The sequence below is a fragment of the Ahaetulla prasina genome, chromosome 7, assembly GCF_028640845.1.
Source record: "Ahaetulla prasina isolate Xishuangbanna chromosome 7, ASM2864084v1, whole genome shotgun sequence".
NCBI classification, from domain to species: Eukaryota; Metazoa; Chordata; class Lepidosauria; order Squamata; family Colubridae; genus Ahaetulla; species Ahaetulla prasina.
In genome coordinates, this window is record NC_080545.1 from 60,882,863 (window position 1) to 60,899,553 (window position 16,691).

General features: G+C 34.2%; 1 protein-coding gene across 3 annotated transcripts in view; it reads left to right on the plus strand.

Annotated features, from left to right (window-relative positions):
• The window catches only part of NEDD1 (NEDD1 gamma-tubulin ring complex targeting factor), a 35,931-nt gene that overhangs the window by 4,792 nt on the left and 14,448 nt on the right, over positions 1-16,691 (plus strand). For all 3 annotated transcript variants that reach the window (XM_058190644.1, XM_058190648.1, XM_058190645.1), the window contains exons 3-6: positions 5,851-5,945; positions 7,518-7,634; positions 11,237-11,377; positions 16,073-16,302. In XM_058190644.1, coding sequence (XP_058046627.1) covers positions 5,851-5,945; positions 7,518-7,634; positions 11,237-11,377; positions 16,073-16,302 — 583 coding nt within the window. The remainder of the gene's footprint in view (positions 1-5,850; positions 5,946-7,517; positions 7,635-11,236; positions 11,378-16,072; positions 16,303-16,691) is intronic.

Consider the following 16,691-nt stretch of genomic DNA (forward strand, 5'->3'; position numbering starts at 1 on the left):
GGCACTTAGTGCTTTTGACCACAAGACTGCTTCAACTCCCCACCTGCTTATTATCCCCTCATGTCTGCCCTTTTGGTTCCCTGCACTGTTCTGTCTGGTTGCTTCATGCTCCTCCACCCCAGCCCATCTTCACCATCTTCCTGCTCACTGCTGAGCAAAGCACACCTGGCCTGGCCCTTCTCAAGGCAGCTGCTAGACACACAAGGCTTTCTTCCCAAAGACTGAACTGAGTTGTGACTCAAAGGCTTCCTGCAGTCCCAAAGCCACGGTGCACCAAGAAGCCCCTGAGCCACAAGACAGCAAGTAACCTCTGGTGGCTCAGACTGCTAAGACAGTCTGTTATTAACACAGCTGCTTGCAATTACTGCAGGTTCAAGTCCCACCAGGCCCAAGGTTGACTCAGCCTTCCATCCTTTATAAGGTAGGTAAAATGAGGACCCAGATTGTTGGGGGCAATAAGTTGACTTTGTATATAATATACAAATGGATGAAGACTTGCTTAACATAGTGTAAGCCGCCCTGAGTCTTCGGAGAAGGGCGGGATATAAATGCAAATAAAATAAAATAAATAAATAAATAAATAAAACCCAAAGCTTCATGGTTCTGGAACTGCTTGCTGTTTCACAAGGCACAGTGCAGGTTCAACAAAAGGACAGAAATGGGGGTGGGGGGTAGTTGAAGTGGAAGCAGTTCCTTATTTGGAAAAACTGAGGCTTGTACTGGGAGGGATCAAGAGGGAATGGCTTGGCTGAGGGTGAGTCTTCAACTAACCAGTGGAGTTTGTATAAGAATGGTGAAGGGTAGTTCTGGGAACACTGTCACTAAGCAGTGCAGTAACCTGCCATTAAGCTTTATGTCTAAATCATTTAGCAACAGAAATTCCAGTCCCAATTGTCGTCATAATTTGAGGATTATCTGTATATCCATTTAACTTCTGTTCAGAGCTCTGAAGAAGCCACATACTTTATGTTAGAATATGTCCTTCTTAAAACATTTCCATGTTATTTTCCATGCTTTTGCTGTCTTGCAAAACTACCTTAGATTATGAAGGAAATAGAGTAGTGGCCTTAACAACAATAATAACAAGAACAAACTTCTCTAACTGCTTTGCACTTGTGCTATAAAACAGAATATATAAATAATATCTGAATGGATAAATGAATAAATAAAAAGTTAATTCAACTGTCATTTTAGCTCTTCATGTACATTTCTAATTTGAGTAATTCATTTAGGTTGAATGTTACTTATCAGGTTTATTCAACCATATTTGATAGAGTTATATTGCTGTGTTATAGCAATATCAAAGAATCAAAGACGGTCTGTTTAGCATAGAACTGACATGGATAAAGTCTGATTTTCCCTCTAGTTCAACTTGTTGTTTCTTATGAATGAAAAGGATATTCCTAGATATTGAAAGTAAATAATTTTTTACAGTATCATTTTTATTATTTGATTTTGATAAAATTTATGTAGTAACAGTTTTTATGCTAGGAGAAGGTTCATTTATAAAATTATGGTAGTGAGTCCTGTACTTCCTACAACACATTACCTAACAACTTAGAATTGCTTTCCCAATTTCTGTAGTTTATTTGCTCAACATAAGCCACTTGAAAATAATCTTCCTCCTTAATTTCTGGTTACTTTTGTATACCTGAAATGCTAAATGGTTGTTGTTAAACTAATGGAGAACAGGAATATTACACATTGAAGATGGCCTGATTGTATGCAGAATTAGGGATGGCTTAAACCTTCTAAAATTAGTACCATTCTAATTGAATGGTACTTGGAAACAAGTAGATTGCCAGAAGAACAACCTACTTGTGTCTTGGTATCATGGGTTGCTATGGGTTTTCTTAATCTTTCTGGTTCAATGTTACAACTACAATGTTCTAGATCAACAGAATTTTATGAACTCTTATCAAGGGCAGTTCAACATAGAATATGTTGCAGTGTTCACAAAGAGCTAGATCAGTGATGGCGAACCTTTCTGGCACCAAGTGCCCAAACTGGAACCCGTGTGCATGTGCAGGCACCAGAGTGCCAGAAACCAGAAGACCAGCTGGCTGGTGTGCGCATGCTTGTTTTTTAGCTTTTTGGGGGCAGTTTTCAAATAATTTTTGGGGCATTTTCAGGTTGGTTTTTGAGCATTTTCAGGCGCTCCAGCGCCTGCAAAGACCAGCTGGCCGGTGCTGGAAACCAGAAGAGCAGCTGGCGACAGCATGCATGCCATAGGTTTGCCATCACAGAGCTAGGTGGTATACTGATCATCTGCTTATCTGAAAATTTAAAAACAATGAAATTGAAAAGGTAAAGGTTTTAAAAGGCATTTATTTTCAGTCTCTACTTCCTGAAAAATGTTCAATGAAAAAATGAATTAAAAAAAAGTCAAACTTCACGCTGAGCTTCCAATGCAATAACCAGATTAGGTAAGCTTTGATAGGAATAACTATGTGCCTGTATTAGTTAAATGCTTCAAAGCTGAAGTTCTAAATCCTTTGTGGTATGGGGCACAAAGCTTTGTGTATAAGGAGATCCCTGAGCTAGAAACAGCAATCTAATTGTTGCATTCGTGATTGGAGTTCTTTGCTCATTCTCCAATAAACTTCATAGCTAAAACTTGGATGTATCTTTGGAGTTTCTGCTATTAAAATACTGGCTCAAAAAATATTTAGCGAGCAAGTTTTTAGCCCAGCTTTTCCCCCATTATAAATATCTAAAAATGCAAGCAAGAAAAAAAAAACAAAAAAAAAACAAAAGAGAAAGATATTTAAAAGCTGTATAAAAGCTAAGAATTTTTGAGATAGCATTAGATTAATGCCCCATATAAAAGTGATTTATATCAATTTGACATGTTGAAACCATTATTAAAATCAAAACAATACTCAGTAATTAGCAGAGGCATCTAATCTAATAAGAATCATCAATCACAATAAACAGTTGGAGTTTCTACCTAATCTGAACAAAATGTATTATAATGAAGCAGGCAAAATCTAATATTTTAAAAAGCCTTATGTTTGGATAAACCCAAGCTTCAGATCTAATAAAAGTCACGTGCAGAATTACAAACCATAAATGTTTTTTTGGTTAAATAAGCATAAGATTGTTTTTTTAAATATAAAGTTTTTCACACTGAAGCATATTGCCATAGCTGTAAGGACGTTATGTACCATTTCCAATAAGAAAAATAAAGTATCCTAACATCTTTATCATATACAGAGCCAATTCGATATACTTGGTGGGAATATGAGACTTAGTAATACTTAACAAAAAAGGGGTGTTTAAAAAGTTGTTGTTTAGATTTTTTTTTTTTAACAATGGAGCATCTTCTAGAATTATTGAAGTTTGATATTGCCACCCAATACAAAAAACAAAACAAAACACCAGTGATCCAACTATTTCCTACAATTTTTATATGAATTATCTATTTTGGCAGTCAACATTGGCTTAACCTATCCATAAAAAAACATCAATTATGTACAATTTTCTTTGGGTATTTGCAGTAAATTTGATAGTTACCTTCCCTAGATATTCCCATGTTGCATGTTAATTGTTTTTTTAAAATTTGGCATCCATTTAATCATACCATATTTGTCTTGTTCTATTCCTGTATCTTATTTTACTAACAAATTATAAATAAGCCACAGGTATTCAGAATTTTCTGCTATAAACTTTTCAAATTCAATCAAATCTAATGTTGAGAGAATGATAGTAAGAAAAATAAAGACACAAATAGTTTCATTGAGTTGTATAGAAAGTATTGTAAACATCACAGATCCCTCACATCCTGGACATAAACTGTTTCAACCCCTACCCTCAAAACGACGCTATAGAGCACTGCACACCAGAACAACTAGACACAAGAACAGTTTCGTCCCGAAGGCCATCACTCTGCTAAACAAATAATTCCATCAACACTGTCAGACTATTTACTGAATCTGCACTACTATTAATCGTTTCATAGTTCCCATCACCAATCTCTTTCCACTTATGACTGTATGACTATAACTTGTTGCTGGCAATCCTTATGATTTATATTGATATATTGACCATCAATTGTGTTGTAAATGCCGTACCTTGATGAAAGTATCTTTTCTTTTATGTACACTGAGAGCATATGCACCAACACAAATTCCTTGTGTGTCCAATCACACTTGGCCAATAAAAAAATTCTATTCTATTTTATTCTAATCATAAAGTCTTGAATAATCATAAAATATCAAATGACACATCTTATTCCCCACCCCCAAATAGAATATTTTTATAACCTTTTCATAATTTCTGGTCATTGTCAAATCAAATCAAGTTTATCACAGTCTAAGACCGGATACCAGAACAAATAACATTCAAGGAATATTCAGTTAAAAATTCTAGAATAAAATAATAAATAACAGATAAAATATATATTAAAATCCCAATTTGGCATCCAATCTGTCAGTTACACATGGCCCAACTATACTATAATATCAATCCTTAAACTGTGAGGCCCATAGTCATTAAATACTAAAATGCAAAAGCGTAGTAATATAGAAGGGTTTGCTTCTATATTAGTTGTGTAAAATAGCTATGATGTACAGCAGTGGCCAAAATTGTGGAAACCTTTTGGGAAAAGTGTATTTTTGAGGTTTGATGGCTAATAACACCACTTTTTTTGAGTAGTACCATAAAATTATATATCAATGGAAAGATAATTTAATCAGGAATGTAAGGCTTTTCAACCTTTGTTTGAGAGATAAAAATGGCTTTTTTCGTGGAATTCTAGATTTTAGGCCAAATTCCTGCACTCTGCGCCGAACACTCCTTGCACTCAACTTCACATTGCATTGTGCCATTTTATCTTGTATACACGCAGATGATTTTCTTCTGTCATGTAGGCACAGTCTCTTAATTATTCTATCTATTATGTTTTGCACCTTTTCCTGCCTTTAGCAGTGTGATTGTGTAGTGACTGAGTCTCTTTATATCTCTTCAAAAACTTAAAAATGCCACATTTGGCTAAGTTTCCACCAAATTTTCTTCTAATTCATTATAACTATAGCCTTATTCACTTAATAATACTATTTTACATCGCTTTCTGGGCAACCAGTCAATTCTTTGCACCATTACTTTAATTTTATTACATTTTACAAGCTCACTAAATGAAAGAACATAAAAAAACCCCACCAACTTGATAGCGATCTCATAACATACTGACAAATGTCCTCCTCCGTTTCAATACATGACATCAATAACTGAATCCGACTGTGATCTGATTGGCTCATTGCCAAAACAAGATGACACCTGATTGGCTTGCTAAACACTTATGCTCATTGGCTGCAATCAGATGAGGGAAAGTACCTGATATTAGCCTAATTAAGTTGTGCTTCCTTTTTCTGGCTATAACTTTTCATAGAATACAGATAATTGGACAAACTTCGTTGCATTACATTCTTGATTAAATTATCTTTTCATTGATATATATCAATTTTATGGTAGCCATCAAACCTAAAAAATACACTTCCCAAAAGGTTTCCAAAATTTTGGCCACTGCTGTATTAATATTTCCGATGAATCCCCAGTGCTGCTGCACAGAATCTAGCCACCTGCGCTGTTATTACTGTGGTCTATTCATCTATTCGTCCTTAAGCAGCTACTGGAGATAAGCAGTGTTGGAACCGCCAGGATACCTATTGATTATTGGAATTATTGGTCATTGTCAAAATAAATTATATCTTTTTTAAAATAACTCTTGAAAATGTACTGTTCTCTCAATTGGAAATGCATGTGATTAAATGCCTACTTAAAAGAGGTTTAAAACGAAAACAATTTTGCTTAAACAAAAGCACATGTTGTGTTCCCTGACTCTTATTCCAGATAACTTTTTGGTAACAACATCAGCTGTTGGTGATAAGATAGTGGTTTCAAATTGTAAAGGAAAACCAGTTCCACTCTTTGAACTAGCTGAAGGGGTAAGTAGAACAGCTTTTAAATGGTGGTCTTTTAATGTATTGCTATTTTTATGTACTCAAGTTCCCAAATTCCCAGTAAGTGTTCATAATATTCCTGATAATCTATGCATTGCTAACCTGGAAGTAAACCTCCTCTAGATTCAGTTGATAGGGTTTACAAATAAATGAATTTTACTTACTATCTGTTCTCTGTTTCAAAAATACATAATGCTTATTTAGATATTTATATAAATTCATAGTCATGTTTTGGATTTGTTTCCAGAAAGATGTTTAAGAGTGTGCAGAGTCATGAATGTAGCATCTGATTGCAATACTTTATAGTAACATCTCCCTTCTAAATCATATAGCAATAATAGAAAGTAATTGTATAGGCCTGAAAAAATATGGTTTCTCTAAAGGGTAGATATACATTAGGCACCATTGTTGCACTTCCAGACACTTTTTTGTGAATAGAATTTAAAGACACAAGGCACTTATATGTGTAAGACAATTTTATTCACTCTCCTCTCCACCAAAATAAAAAGTAAGGGAAAAAGACCTACTGGTCTTAGCACAGAATGTTCAAAATGAAAAACTGGAAGTATTGTCTCTACTTGTATGAAAAAATGCAAAGGTTGGTGTTGCCGTATTATGCTCTACTCACCTACTTACAGATACTAATGATTTGAAAATGATTTGTTTCCAGCCTCATATACATGGTGTCTGTTTTTATAAAGGCAGAACTGTTTCATTTGTCAAAGGAAATGTATAATTTGCTTCAAAGGTCTTCGCACTGTGAAGGCTGCAGAGAAAAGAAATGAAAGGGAAGGATGATTATTCAGCAATATAAATTAAACTGTTCATGGACCATTCAATATACATTTTAGTAGACACACTGTTATTTATAAGTTCTGTGATTTTTATTTCAGACATCCATTTTCATTTATTTAATTAAAATATTAAATAATTCTCGGTGATTTTCTATTTAAAAAGCACCTAGAACACTTATTACTGATCAATCACAATAGTACATTGTTGAAAGAGCAGATAATTACTATAATTCATCATTAATCTTTCTGCTGCTAAATGTAATAAAATGGTTAAGGTGTTGGACTAAGTTCAACCTCAATCATGGAAGCCTGCTGAATAGATTAGGACCAATCACTTTTTGTCAGGCAGGTTACTCCACAGAATTGTTGTGAGGGGAAAATAGAAGGGAAAAGTACAGTGTATAGTTCCATAAGTTCATTGAGGAAAAGCAGGATATAAATCTAATTAATGAAACTAATTAGTTGATATTAAAGGAAAAACATCAAAATGAGCTTTCATTGGCCCTTGCTAACTTTAATTTTGGGGTATGGTGTTGGTAAATTAAATTCGAACTATTGACTAATCCATCACAATGATGTCATTTTATTTTGTCTATGTCATATTTGAACAGTTGAACACTGTTTTCTTCATTTCATTAAAATAAAAATGTCATTTATTTTAATCAGATCTATATTTGTGCCTAAGATTGTATTAACTTTTTATCCTAGTTTAAAATTGATGTTGATATTATCTTGATGTTTTTTTTAATTTATTGCCAACTAGGCAAAGCAAACATGTATAAGCTTGAGTTCGAATTCAATGTATATTGCAAGTGGAGGAATTGATAGCACGGTTAATATCTGGGATTTAAAATATAGAAAACTTCACCGATCTCTCAAGGTAAGTTACAATATTGCATTATGGATTTTTTGTCAATTAATATATATGAGATTAATATCACCTGTAAGTTTATACTCCAGTCTTTAAATATGCAAATATAACTCATATTTTGCTAGCCCAAAACCATAGATGGTTTTGGGCTAGCAGAATGATAGCTATTTAGAAGTGGTACTACATATTACACTTTACAATTAAGTAGTATGTAGTTATTGCAGAGATGGAAAAGTTGTCCACTTTCTTAAATCTAAATCTGATGCTTTTAATTAACCTTGATGCTCTTATTTGACCTCAATAAACCTCTCATATCATAGAGTGAGATGAATACAATTGTAGTGATGTGGTATAGTGTAGTGTAGCAAAGGAGCATGTAGTAGGCAACATGTAGCATGTTGCTTAAGATGTTGAACTCATACCAGGGTGGGGGTGGGGAATTCAGGTTCAAGTTGATCCTCAGCCATAGAGTTTCATCAGGTGATTTTGGTCAGTCAGCTTCTCCCAATGGACTGCGGAATGGTCCAGAAGTGGGTTGTTACAGTGCAATCCATCATAAATTGTTGGCCAAGCCCACCACTCATGTCCAATATTGCCTACTCCTCACAGTTATTATGCAGATAGAAATGAAAGGAAGGAGTGGTATTTTACATTGCCTCGATGAAAGGCTTGATACCTAACAAATAAAAAATGTTCCTCAGATATATAGGTAGTCCTCAATTTACAACAGTTCATTTAGTGACTTTTCAAAGTTACAACGGCACTGAAAAAAGTGACTTATGACCATTTTTCACACTTATGACCATTGTACCATCACATGATTTACATTCAGATGCTTGACAGCTGACTTTCATTTATGACAGTTGCATTGTCCCAGGGTCATGTTATCATCTTTTTGTGACCTTCTGACAAGCAAAATTAATGGGGAAACCAGATTCACTTAACAAATGTGGCAAGAAAAAATGTAAAATGGGGCAAAACTCACTTAACACAATTCTCATTTAGCAACATAAATTTTTGGCTCAGTTGTGATTGTAAATTGAGGACTATCTGTATCGTTACATATCAGAGTGTAAGTTATTTCATTATTTATGAATATTTATAAAGTGTTCTAAGTGGTTTAATTAAAATATAAAATGGGCTTGGAAAAACAGTTAATGAAAAAAAGAAAAGTATAGTTACAATACCTTATCTACAGTCTTTTGGACTTCGGGGCAGTTAATCATCCTAATCTGTTATTAATCTCTGTGTAGCTATTTTTCTTTGATTATAGAATTTAATTGCTGTGCTGATTTCTATAATTGCAAAATGGTAATGAATTTCCCCTTAAATAACTGTTTGTCTGGGAACATAATGCTTTGACATTTATGTGTATGCAAATTTAGGATTATGGGGAAGACTGACTGACAGTTGTTAGGTAAATATTATTAATAACACTATGGAAGAAAAGCAGTTCTTGTTAAAATACAACATTTTTTCAAAATGTTGGGAAATGTTTTACCTAAGCTCTGGGAATGGCAGTTTTGAATATGTGTGGATATTCCTTTACTGATGGATAATTTCAGTTCTGTTACAAAATATTGTTACGTTTTAGAGCCAGAAGACTTTGTCCGAAGTAATTAGAATATAGGTCCCACTTTACTGCAGCCTGGCCTTTGATATTTTTGGAGAATCTGGCCAATGGATAAGGCTTTGGGGATCTTAGTGTAGGCCTTATCTGTTTGATATGTGGAAGCATTCAGTAATTTGAGGGTGAAGGACATTGCTATCTAGAAAAGTGAAGTTTACCAGAGCTAGATATTGGTTTTAATACCTTTGATAAAGCTTAAGTCCCATCACCATAGTTTGGATAGATGGTTATTAGATAGGTCATTCTGTGCTAAAGGTGAATAGTAAATTCACAACACAATAAGAGTTCAGGAGCAATCTTTCCTATCACATGCTTCAGAGGCAAATTTTCATTCCTCTTAATCTTCTCTTTTGTTCAGTGGTGTTGGTTAAATTTGATGTACCTTTAGGGGTTTGTGTTGACATTTGATGCTTATATTTTGCCTTTTTATTTTTTAATCATCTTCATTATTTATCTTGCAGATTAGTGTCAATTTTTTAAAAAATTGCTATTATCATCATCAGCAACATTCTTAGTGCACATGGTTGCTTTAGCAGAGTTGGGCAGGCATTAAACATTTTATCTGCTCCCCCCAAAATATTCTAGCATAACTTGTTGGTTATGGATGCATATCAGTATGTACTGTACTGCACTATTTAAGGATTATTCTGTATTAGGTATCAGGTATCTATCCAAGTATTTATCAGACATTTGATACACTGCTTTATAATTCAAAAAATTTCCCTGGAGATATTACAGTTAAACCAAAACCAATATAAAACAGCTATATTTTAATTGGCAGGGGAAACAAATATTTCAAATCAAATTTAAGTAAGGAGAGAAGGTGTGACAAGTTAATGTGCTCTCTAAAGGCAGGGCTATTCAACTGTTTGCCACAGTAGAGAAGAGTCATATTATCTCAACCAGTGATCATGGGAAGTTTTCTTTTATCTCTGTGTGTCATTCCTGCCCTTCTCCAAAGATATAAAGTCTTCAGAATCATTAGGGTGGCATATGGAGTTACAGAGAAGAGAGAGTTATTAGAAATTGTCATGTACTTCCAATAACAGCTTCTGTCAGAATGAAGAAGGATCAGTGGCAGAATAATAATAAAATTTAATTTACTTGGTGCGTTTTGTATGGTTGTATGTTTTCAGTACTGTGCAGTGAATGTACATGTGAGGATGTATAATTATATACAGTATGGAAAAACTTTATAAGAAAGATTATCTGGGAGTTTGAATGCAAGAGCTGGATCCTTCCCTAAGTAGAGAGAAAAGTTTTTCTGTCTTTCTGCAGAGATCATAGTAAAAAGAATGATTGAAGTTGTTCCTCTTTAGGGTCTGTTTGCACCTGATTTGCATGTTTCTTAGTAAAAGATAGGGAAAAGCCTGGAAGGATCCAGTACTCTGATTAGAGGAGGGGGGCATTATATGAGCAATTGGGGGACCTGATTGGAGACTTCCTCTGAATTATAGCTTTGGGAAAATTCTGTATCCTACCTCAGGAAGCATTGGACAAGTCTTATTTCTGCTGAGATTCATTTTTTGAAGAAAGGAAAAGTTAGACATTTGAACAAGAATTTCATTTCTGAGAGAAACTACATACAAATATATTGGTTGAAAATGCAAGCTACAATAGTACAATAGTACTATTACAATAGTAACCATTCCAGGGAGGTGGAGTAGGCAACCTTTTAGAGACTGAAGGCTGCACTTAATTTTTGGGGGGAAACCCAAAAGATTCAGAGAGTGGAAGAATAACACTAGGAAGATAAGGCTACCTTTTGATTGTTGTTGTTTTTAAAAAACTCTTTTAAACCTATTGTAGAATTTGCACAACTGTTGTATTTCCTTCAGAATCATGAGAAATTGCTTCATTGATTTTCACCAGTAGTGGACACAGAATATTGGGGATCACAGAGAAGTATTTGTAATCTCAACATTTCTTTGGAGCCCATGAGTGTTGTACTAAATTAAAGTTTGCATATTTTCTTCTTCAGGATCATAGAGAGGAAATAACTTGTGTGTCATTCAATTGGAATGATTGCTATGTTGCTTCAGGATCCATGAGCGGTGAAATTATCCTGCATAGTATTGCTACAAATTTATCCAGCACTCCATTCGGTCATGGAAGCACGCAGGTACGTATCAGTGACACAGCAATCTGTTCCTAGTGGCATAAATGGATTCTGTTGTAATCTTTCAGAAGGTATACAACTTGAGCACCAAATTTATACCCAGCTTTCAAAAGCTGGGAGTATCTTCTGAAAATGATGCTATCATATTCTAATTTGTGACCAAAAAGAGATAATGACTAAGTACATAAATGGAAAGTTGGTTGGTTCTATTTAATTTTAATTGAATAAAACTTACAGGGTAATAAGTATGAAAATGTGGGATCCTTTTAATACATTAGCAGAAAACCAGGTGATCAGATGCTAATGGTATAACCTATTTTTAGGTATATTATTGCATCTTCTTTTTTATAAGAAATTTTTGTTTTGTTTTTAGTGACCTGAACAAACTAAATATTACATGGCACAACTTTGCAAAAGATATGATAGTGGCATTGTGTCCATTAAAAGCAAAAGGCCAGTTTGAAGAAACTTTGATGTTTTTTATTCATTGTTATCATCCATCAGTTATATCAATGCAAACTTTTTAATAGTCAGTTTACTCTTTTTAAAAAAGCCACCTCATAGCAGAACTAATAAAATTGTCATTGCTTGCTTTATGTGTGGCTTATTTGGGAAACTGTGTCTGACAGTTATTGATAGACAATGTGATTTTGTTTAAAGACCAAAGCAATGAAAGTAGGGATGAAAGATTGGATCTTTAGTGACAAGGTGCTAGAAGACATATAGCTGGATTATATTAATTGGACTTTTCTGTGTGCACTTTAAATTCCTGGCTGTGGTTTGTTTTGCCATTTATAACGTTTTATTATAGCCAGCTGAAGAAAGATTCAATTGCTGTTAAATCTAGATCCATCTTAATGTAAAATATAGGGATTTATGACTCAGGGATGAAAATTCTAAAAGTGAAATTAGGATTATTTATTATGATTTTGGTAAATGAAATTTAAATAGTTATTATATAAAATATGTGATGCTAATGAAACTTCATTGTTTTTAATGCAATTTATGAGTAGAAGCATTGTTTCAGATTTTCTGCTTGAAACTGAATGAATTATTTATTTTAAGTATAATACGGAACATAGGAAAGTGGAAAAGAAAAATTTTATATAATAGGACATAAGAACACTGGAACAAAATATTTCAGGTCTTCTCCTTCCTCATTTGAAGTTTACACATGATTTCTAAAGTTTTGAAGAAGTAACCTAATTTAAAATTGGGTGTGTGTGTGTGTGTGTGTGTGTGTGTGTGTGTGTTGACACCACCATTTTCCAACAGTAAATGGTTTTACTCCGACACTTTTGATTTTCTTGTACAGCTTTTTCAAAACACCTGCATGTTCATTTCAACCTCTAAAAAATGTGTATGTCGGTGTATATAGAGCCAGTTTGGAACAGTAGTTAAAATGCAAAAGGGTGAATTCTGGTCATGCCTTAGGCACAGAAGCTTGGTTGGATGGTTTTGAGCCACTCTTTTTCATTACAATCTACCTCACAGGGTGGTTATTGCAAGAAAAATAGGTGCTAGGGTCATTCTGTATATCATTGTAAATTATGTAAATAAAGGTGGGATATAAATTTAACACTATAATAAAAAAATATTCCCACCTCTAATTATGGAAGTCAACAGACTTCGTGGAGATAGAGTGAATCTAGTAGGCCCCACTCCCCCATAGATTCTTCTAGCATTTTTTCACACTGTTTTTAAATGTGTGTTCAAAGCATGCTAAATGTCTAATATATGAAGCTTTGTGAAAAATAATCTCATTGAAAGTATGTTCCATGATAACAAATAATGCAGTTAAGTTTTTTAAAAAAAGCATTATCCCATCAATTCATAACATCTTGCTGAATCACAGCCTCGGTCTTGAAAAAATTAGCAATAAAGAGGAGACACTAAGCTTGGCATTCTTGTCAGGATTCAAAAGTTTCCATTGCTATTGCAGAATTGCCTACCTTGGAAAAGTTGTTAAATTTTAATTGCATGTCACTCCAGTGAAACTTATATGGCAGACTTGCTGACTAAACATTTGAAAGGGCTGCTCTTGTAATAAAGATGTGGTATCAATGCTGACGTTCAGTTAAAGATTTTTCAGGTACTACTTTTCTGTTTCTCACTACTGGATATTGTGTCAGTTTCAATCTCTTCTCTGAATGCTATATGCTATGCTATGACCACAGAGTTGAGCCACAACAGGAAATGTGCTTTTTAGTGAAAAACCATACCTGTGTTCCACTGTTTTCACTCCTTCCAACCTGACAGAATGTTGGAAATAAATAATATAAAAGAGCTCAGAGCTCTGTTCCTCTGCAAGAGAACTGGGACCTAATTTATGTGTACATATTTTAAAAATGACTTATTCTGGTTTGGATCTGAAGAGCCGAAAAAAAAATCTCCCAGTGTATCCCTAAGAGAATTGGGCAGCAGCACCAGAGTGGTGTTGGCTCCTATAATTCTACACCCCTGCATTCTTTTGGATGGCATTGCCCAGTTCTCTGTCATAGAATTGTTGTTGGGAAGGGAAAAAATAGGTCGCTGTGTTTTGTTATAAATCTATGTGAAATAAAGATATGTTGTGCATGTTTTTTCTAACTTTTTATTCTTTTCAACTCAACAGAATGTTGGAAAACTATTGTTCAGCATTCCAAAACTGAATAAACAGGGCCAGATTTTGTGTAGGGCAAGAAACTGGCAGAATAGTAAATTTAAAAATAGGCCAGATTTAGCAACAAATGTAAACAAACAGAAGAAAAATCCTGAGGAAAAAAATAAAATAAAAACACATCTTTAGGACAGACTGTTGGGTAGTGTCTCACAGAATAGATAATACTTTAAGCCATCTTTAATATACCTCCTTTCCTGGTGACATCTGAGAGTGAAATTTTCATTAAAATGCTGAATTAGGATTTAATGCTTTCTCATATTTATGTGAAAGTGGGAATAATATACACAGAAAGTACTTTTGCAAAAGTACCAGTGCTTCCCCCCCCCCGTCAGAGCGCATTGACTTGTAAACAAGTAGACTCACAACCACATTTCAGCCCACATTTTTTGTTTCTAAATGAGATGTTTGTTAAGTGAGTTTGCCCCATTTTACAAGCTTTATTGCCAAAGTTGCTAAGTGAATCACTGCAGGTATTAAGTTAGTACACAGTTGTTAAGTGAATCCGGCTTTCGTATTGACTTTGCTTGTCAGACGGTCACAAAAGATGATCGCATGACCCCAGAACAATGCAACTATCATAGCTATGAGTCAGTTGCCAAGTGTCTGAATTTTGATTATGTGACCATGGAATCCTGCAATAGTCATAAGTGTGAAAAATGGTCTTAAGTCACTTTTTTCAGTGCCATTGTAACTTTAAACGGTCACTAAATGAACTGTTGTAAGTTGAGGACTACCTGTACTGTATTTTCATAGATTTTATATTGGAACAATAATATCTGGCCTCTTATGTGTTAATGTGAGAGATGTTGCTTTTTTTTTTTTAGATGGGTGAGATTACAAAATAGCTTCATTTAGAAACACATTTAATGAAACATTGCAGTTTTTATGCACCATTCTTTCCAAATTACAAGTGCTATACTTCTAAATGAAGTAAAATGTTTTTAGTTGTGACTGAAATAGAAAATATACCGTATTTTTCGGAGTATAAGACGCACCTTTTTCCCCCCAAAAAGAGGGTGAAAATCTGGGTGCGTCTTATACTCCAAATGTAGCCTCGCCCAGCTTCTCAAATGGAGGTTTCAGAGGCTGAAAAAAGCATCAGAAACGTAGCTTCAGAAAAAAAGCCCAAACGGAGCTTCAGAAAAAAAGCCCCAAACGGAGCTTAGAAAAAAAGCCCCAAACGGAGTTTCAGAAAAAAATCCCTAAACAGAGCTTCAGAAAAGAAGCCCCGAACGGAGCTTCAGAAAAGAAGCTCCCAAACAGAGCTTCAGAGGCTTTTTTTCTGAAGCTCTGTCTTGGAGGCTTTCAGAGGCAGAAAAAAAAGCAAAAAAAAAAAAAAAAAAGCAAGGCACAGAGTTCACAACCAAGGAATCTGTTGCTAAAATTCACCTCTGAGAACAGAGAGGTGTTGGGGGTATTCCGGGAGGCCAATCCACCTGCCAATCAGCTTTTTTCTTATTTTCCTCCCTAAAAACTAAGGTGTGTCTTATACTCAGGTGCGTCTTATACTCTAAAAAATACAGGTATCTTACCTTAAAAGCTTTCAGTTGTTAAAAAATGTAAGGTTTTCCCAGTTTTTTGAAAGATATAGTATGAAATTTATAAATGTTACAGTTCTTTTTAAATAATTAAAAATGCCACATCTTTTTCCAGATGTGCATGGCTATTTTAATAGCTGCTACAGAAGTTTCTACTTGTATGCATACATCACCACTTTCCTTTGCTTTCATATGTGATTATAACTTGAGATTTCAAGTAGTCTTTACCTGATTGTTTCATCCTGAACTGATGTAAAAAAAGAAAAAAATCTTTCATTAATAGGATTAAAAATAAAATCTTAAGACATCTTGGGAATGTACATTTAACACAAATATGAATCAGCTTGAAGTCTTTGATTAAAATATTCCTTACACATTAAACATTATGAATGTGTGCAACTAATTATTTTGACTTAAATCTTTAGAATTGGATTTTGGCTAAGTCAAACTTTAGTTGAAATAGAAATTATGGAATACTGTTTGTTTGTTTTCTTGCAGCCCGTACGACATCTGAAATATTCTCCCTTTAAAAAAGCATTACTGGGTAGCGTCTCTGACAGTGGAACTGTAACCCTATGGGATGTCAACAGTCAAACTCCATACCATAACTTTGAAAATGCTCATAAAGCTCCAGCTTATGAAATCTGTTTTTCTCCTATCAGTGAGTTGCTGCTTGTAACTGTAGGTCTAGATAAAAGAATAATTCTCTATGACACAGCAAGTAAAAGGTAAATATATACTTGTCAGTTTACTTATTTACAAAATGGAATCACAGCTTTCAGCTAGTCACTTGACAGTGAGATAGGCTGCCAATGTATTTAATAAATAAATTTATATCAAACCAACAATATTTTGAAATCTTCATCATGGACTCTTTAATGAAACTAAAATCATTTTACTTTCAATAGTAAATAAAATGTACATTTGAAAATGGTTTATAGAATGTTTTTCATATATAAAAATTTTGCTTGCTTCAGTAAAGATAACCTGATAGTGATGAAACCTGAAAATGATTACTTATATGTCAAATCTTCTTGAATTTGAGATCTCTGCAATTCATTATTAGATAGATTAAATCAAATGGGAAAAGTGGAGAAAATCCAATGTTGATGTCCTG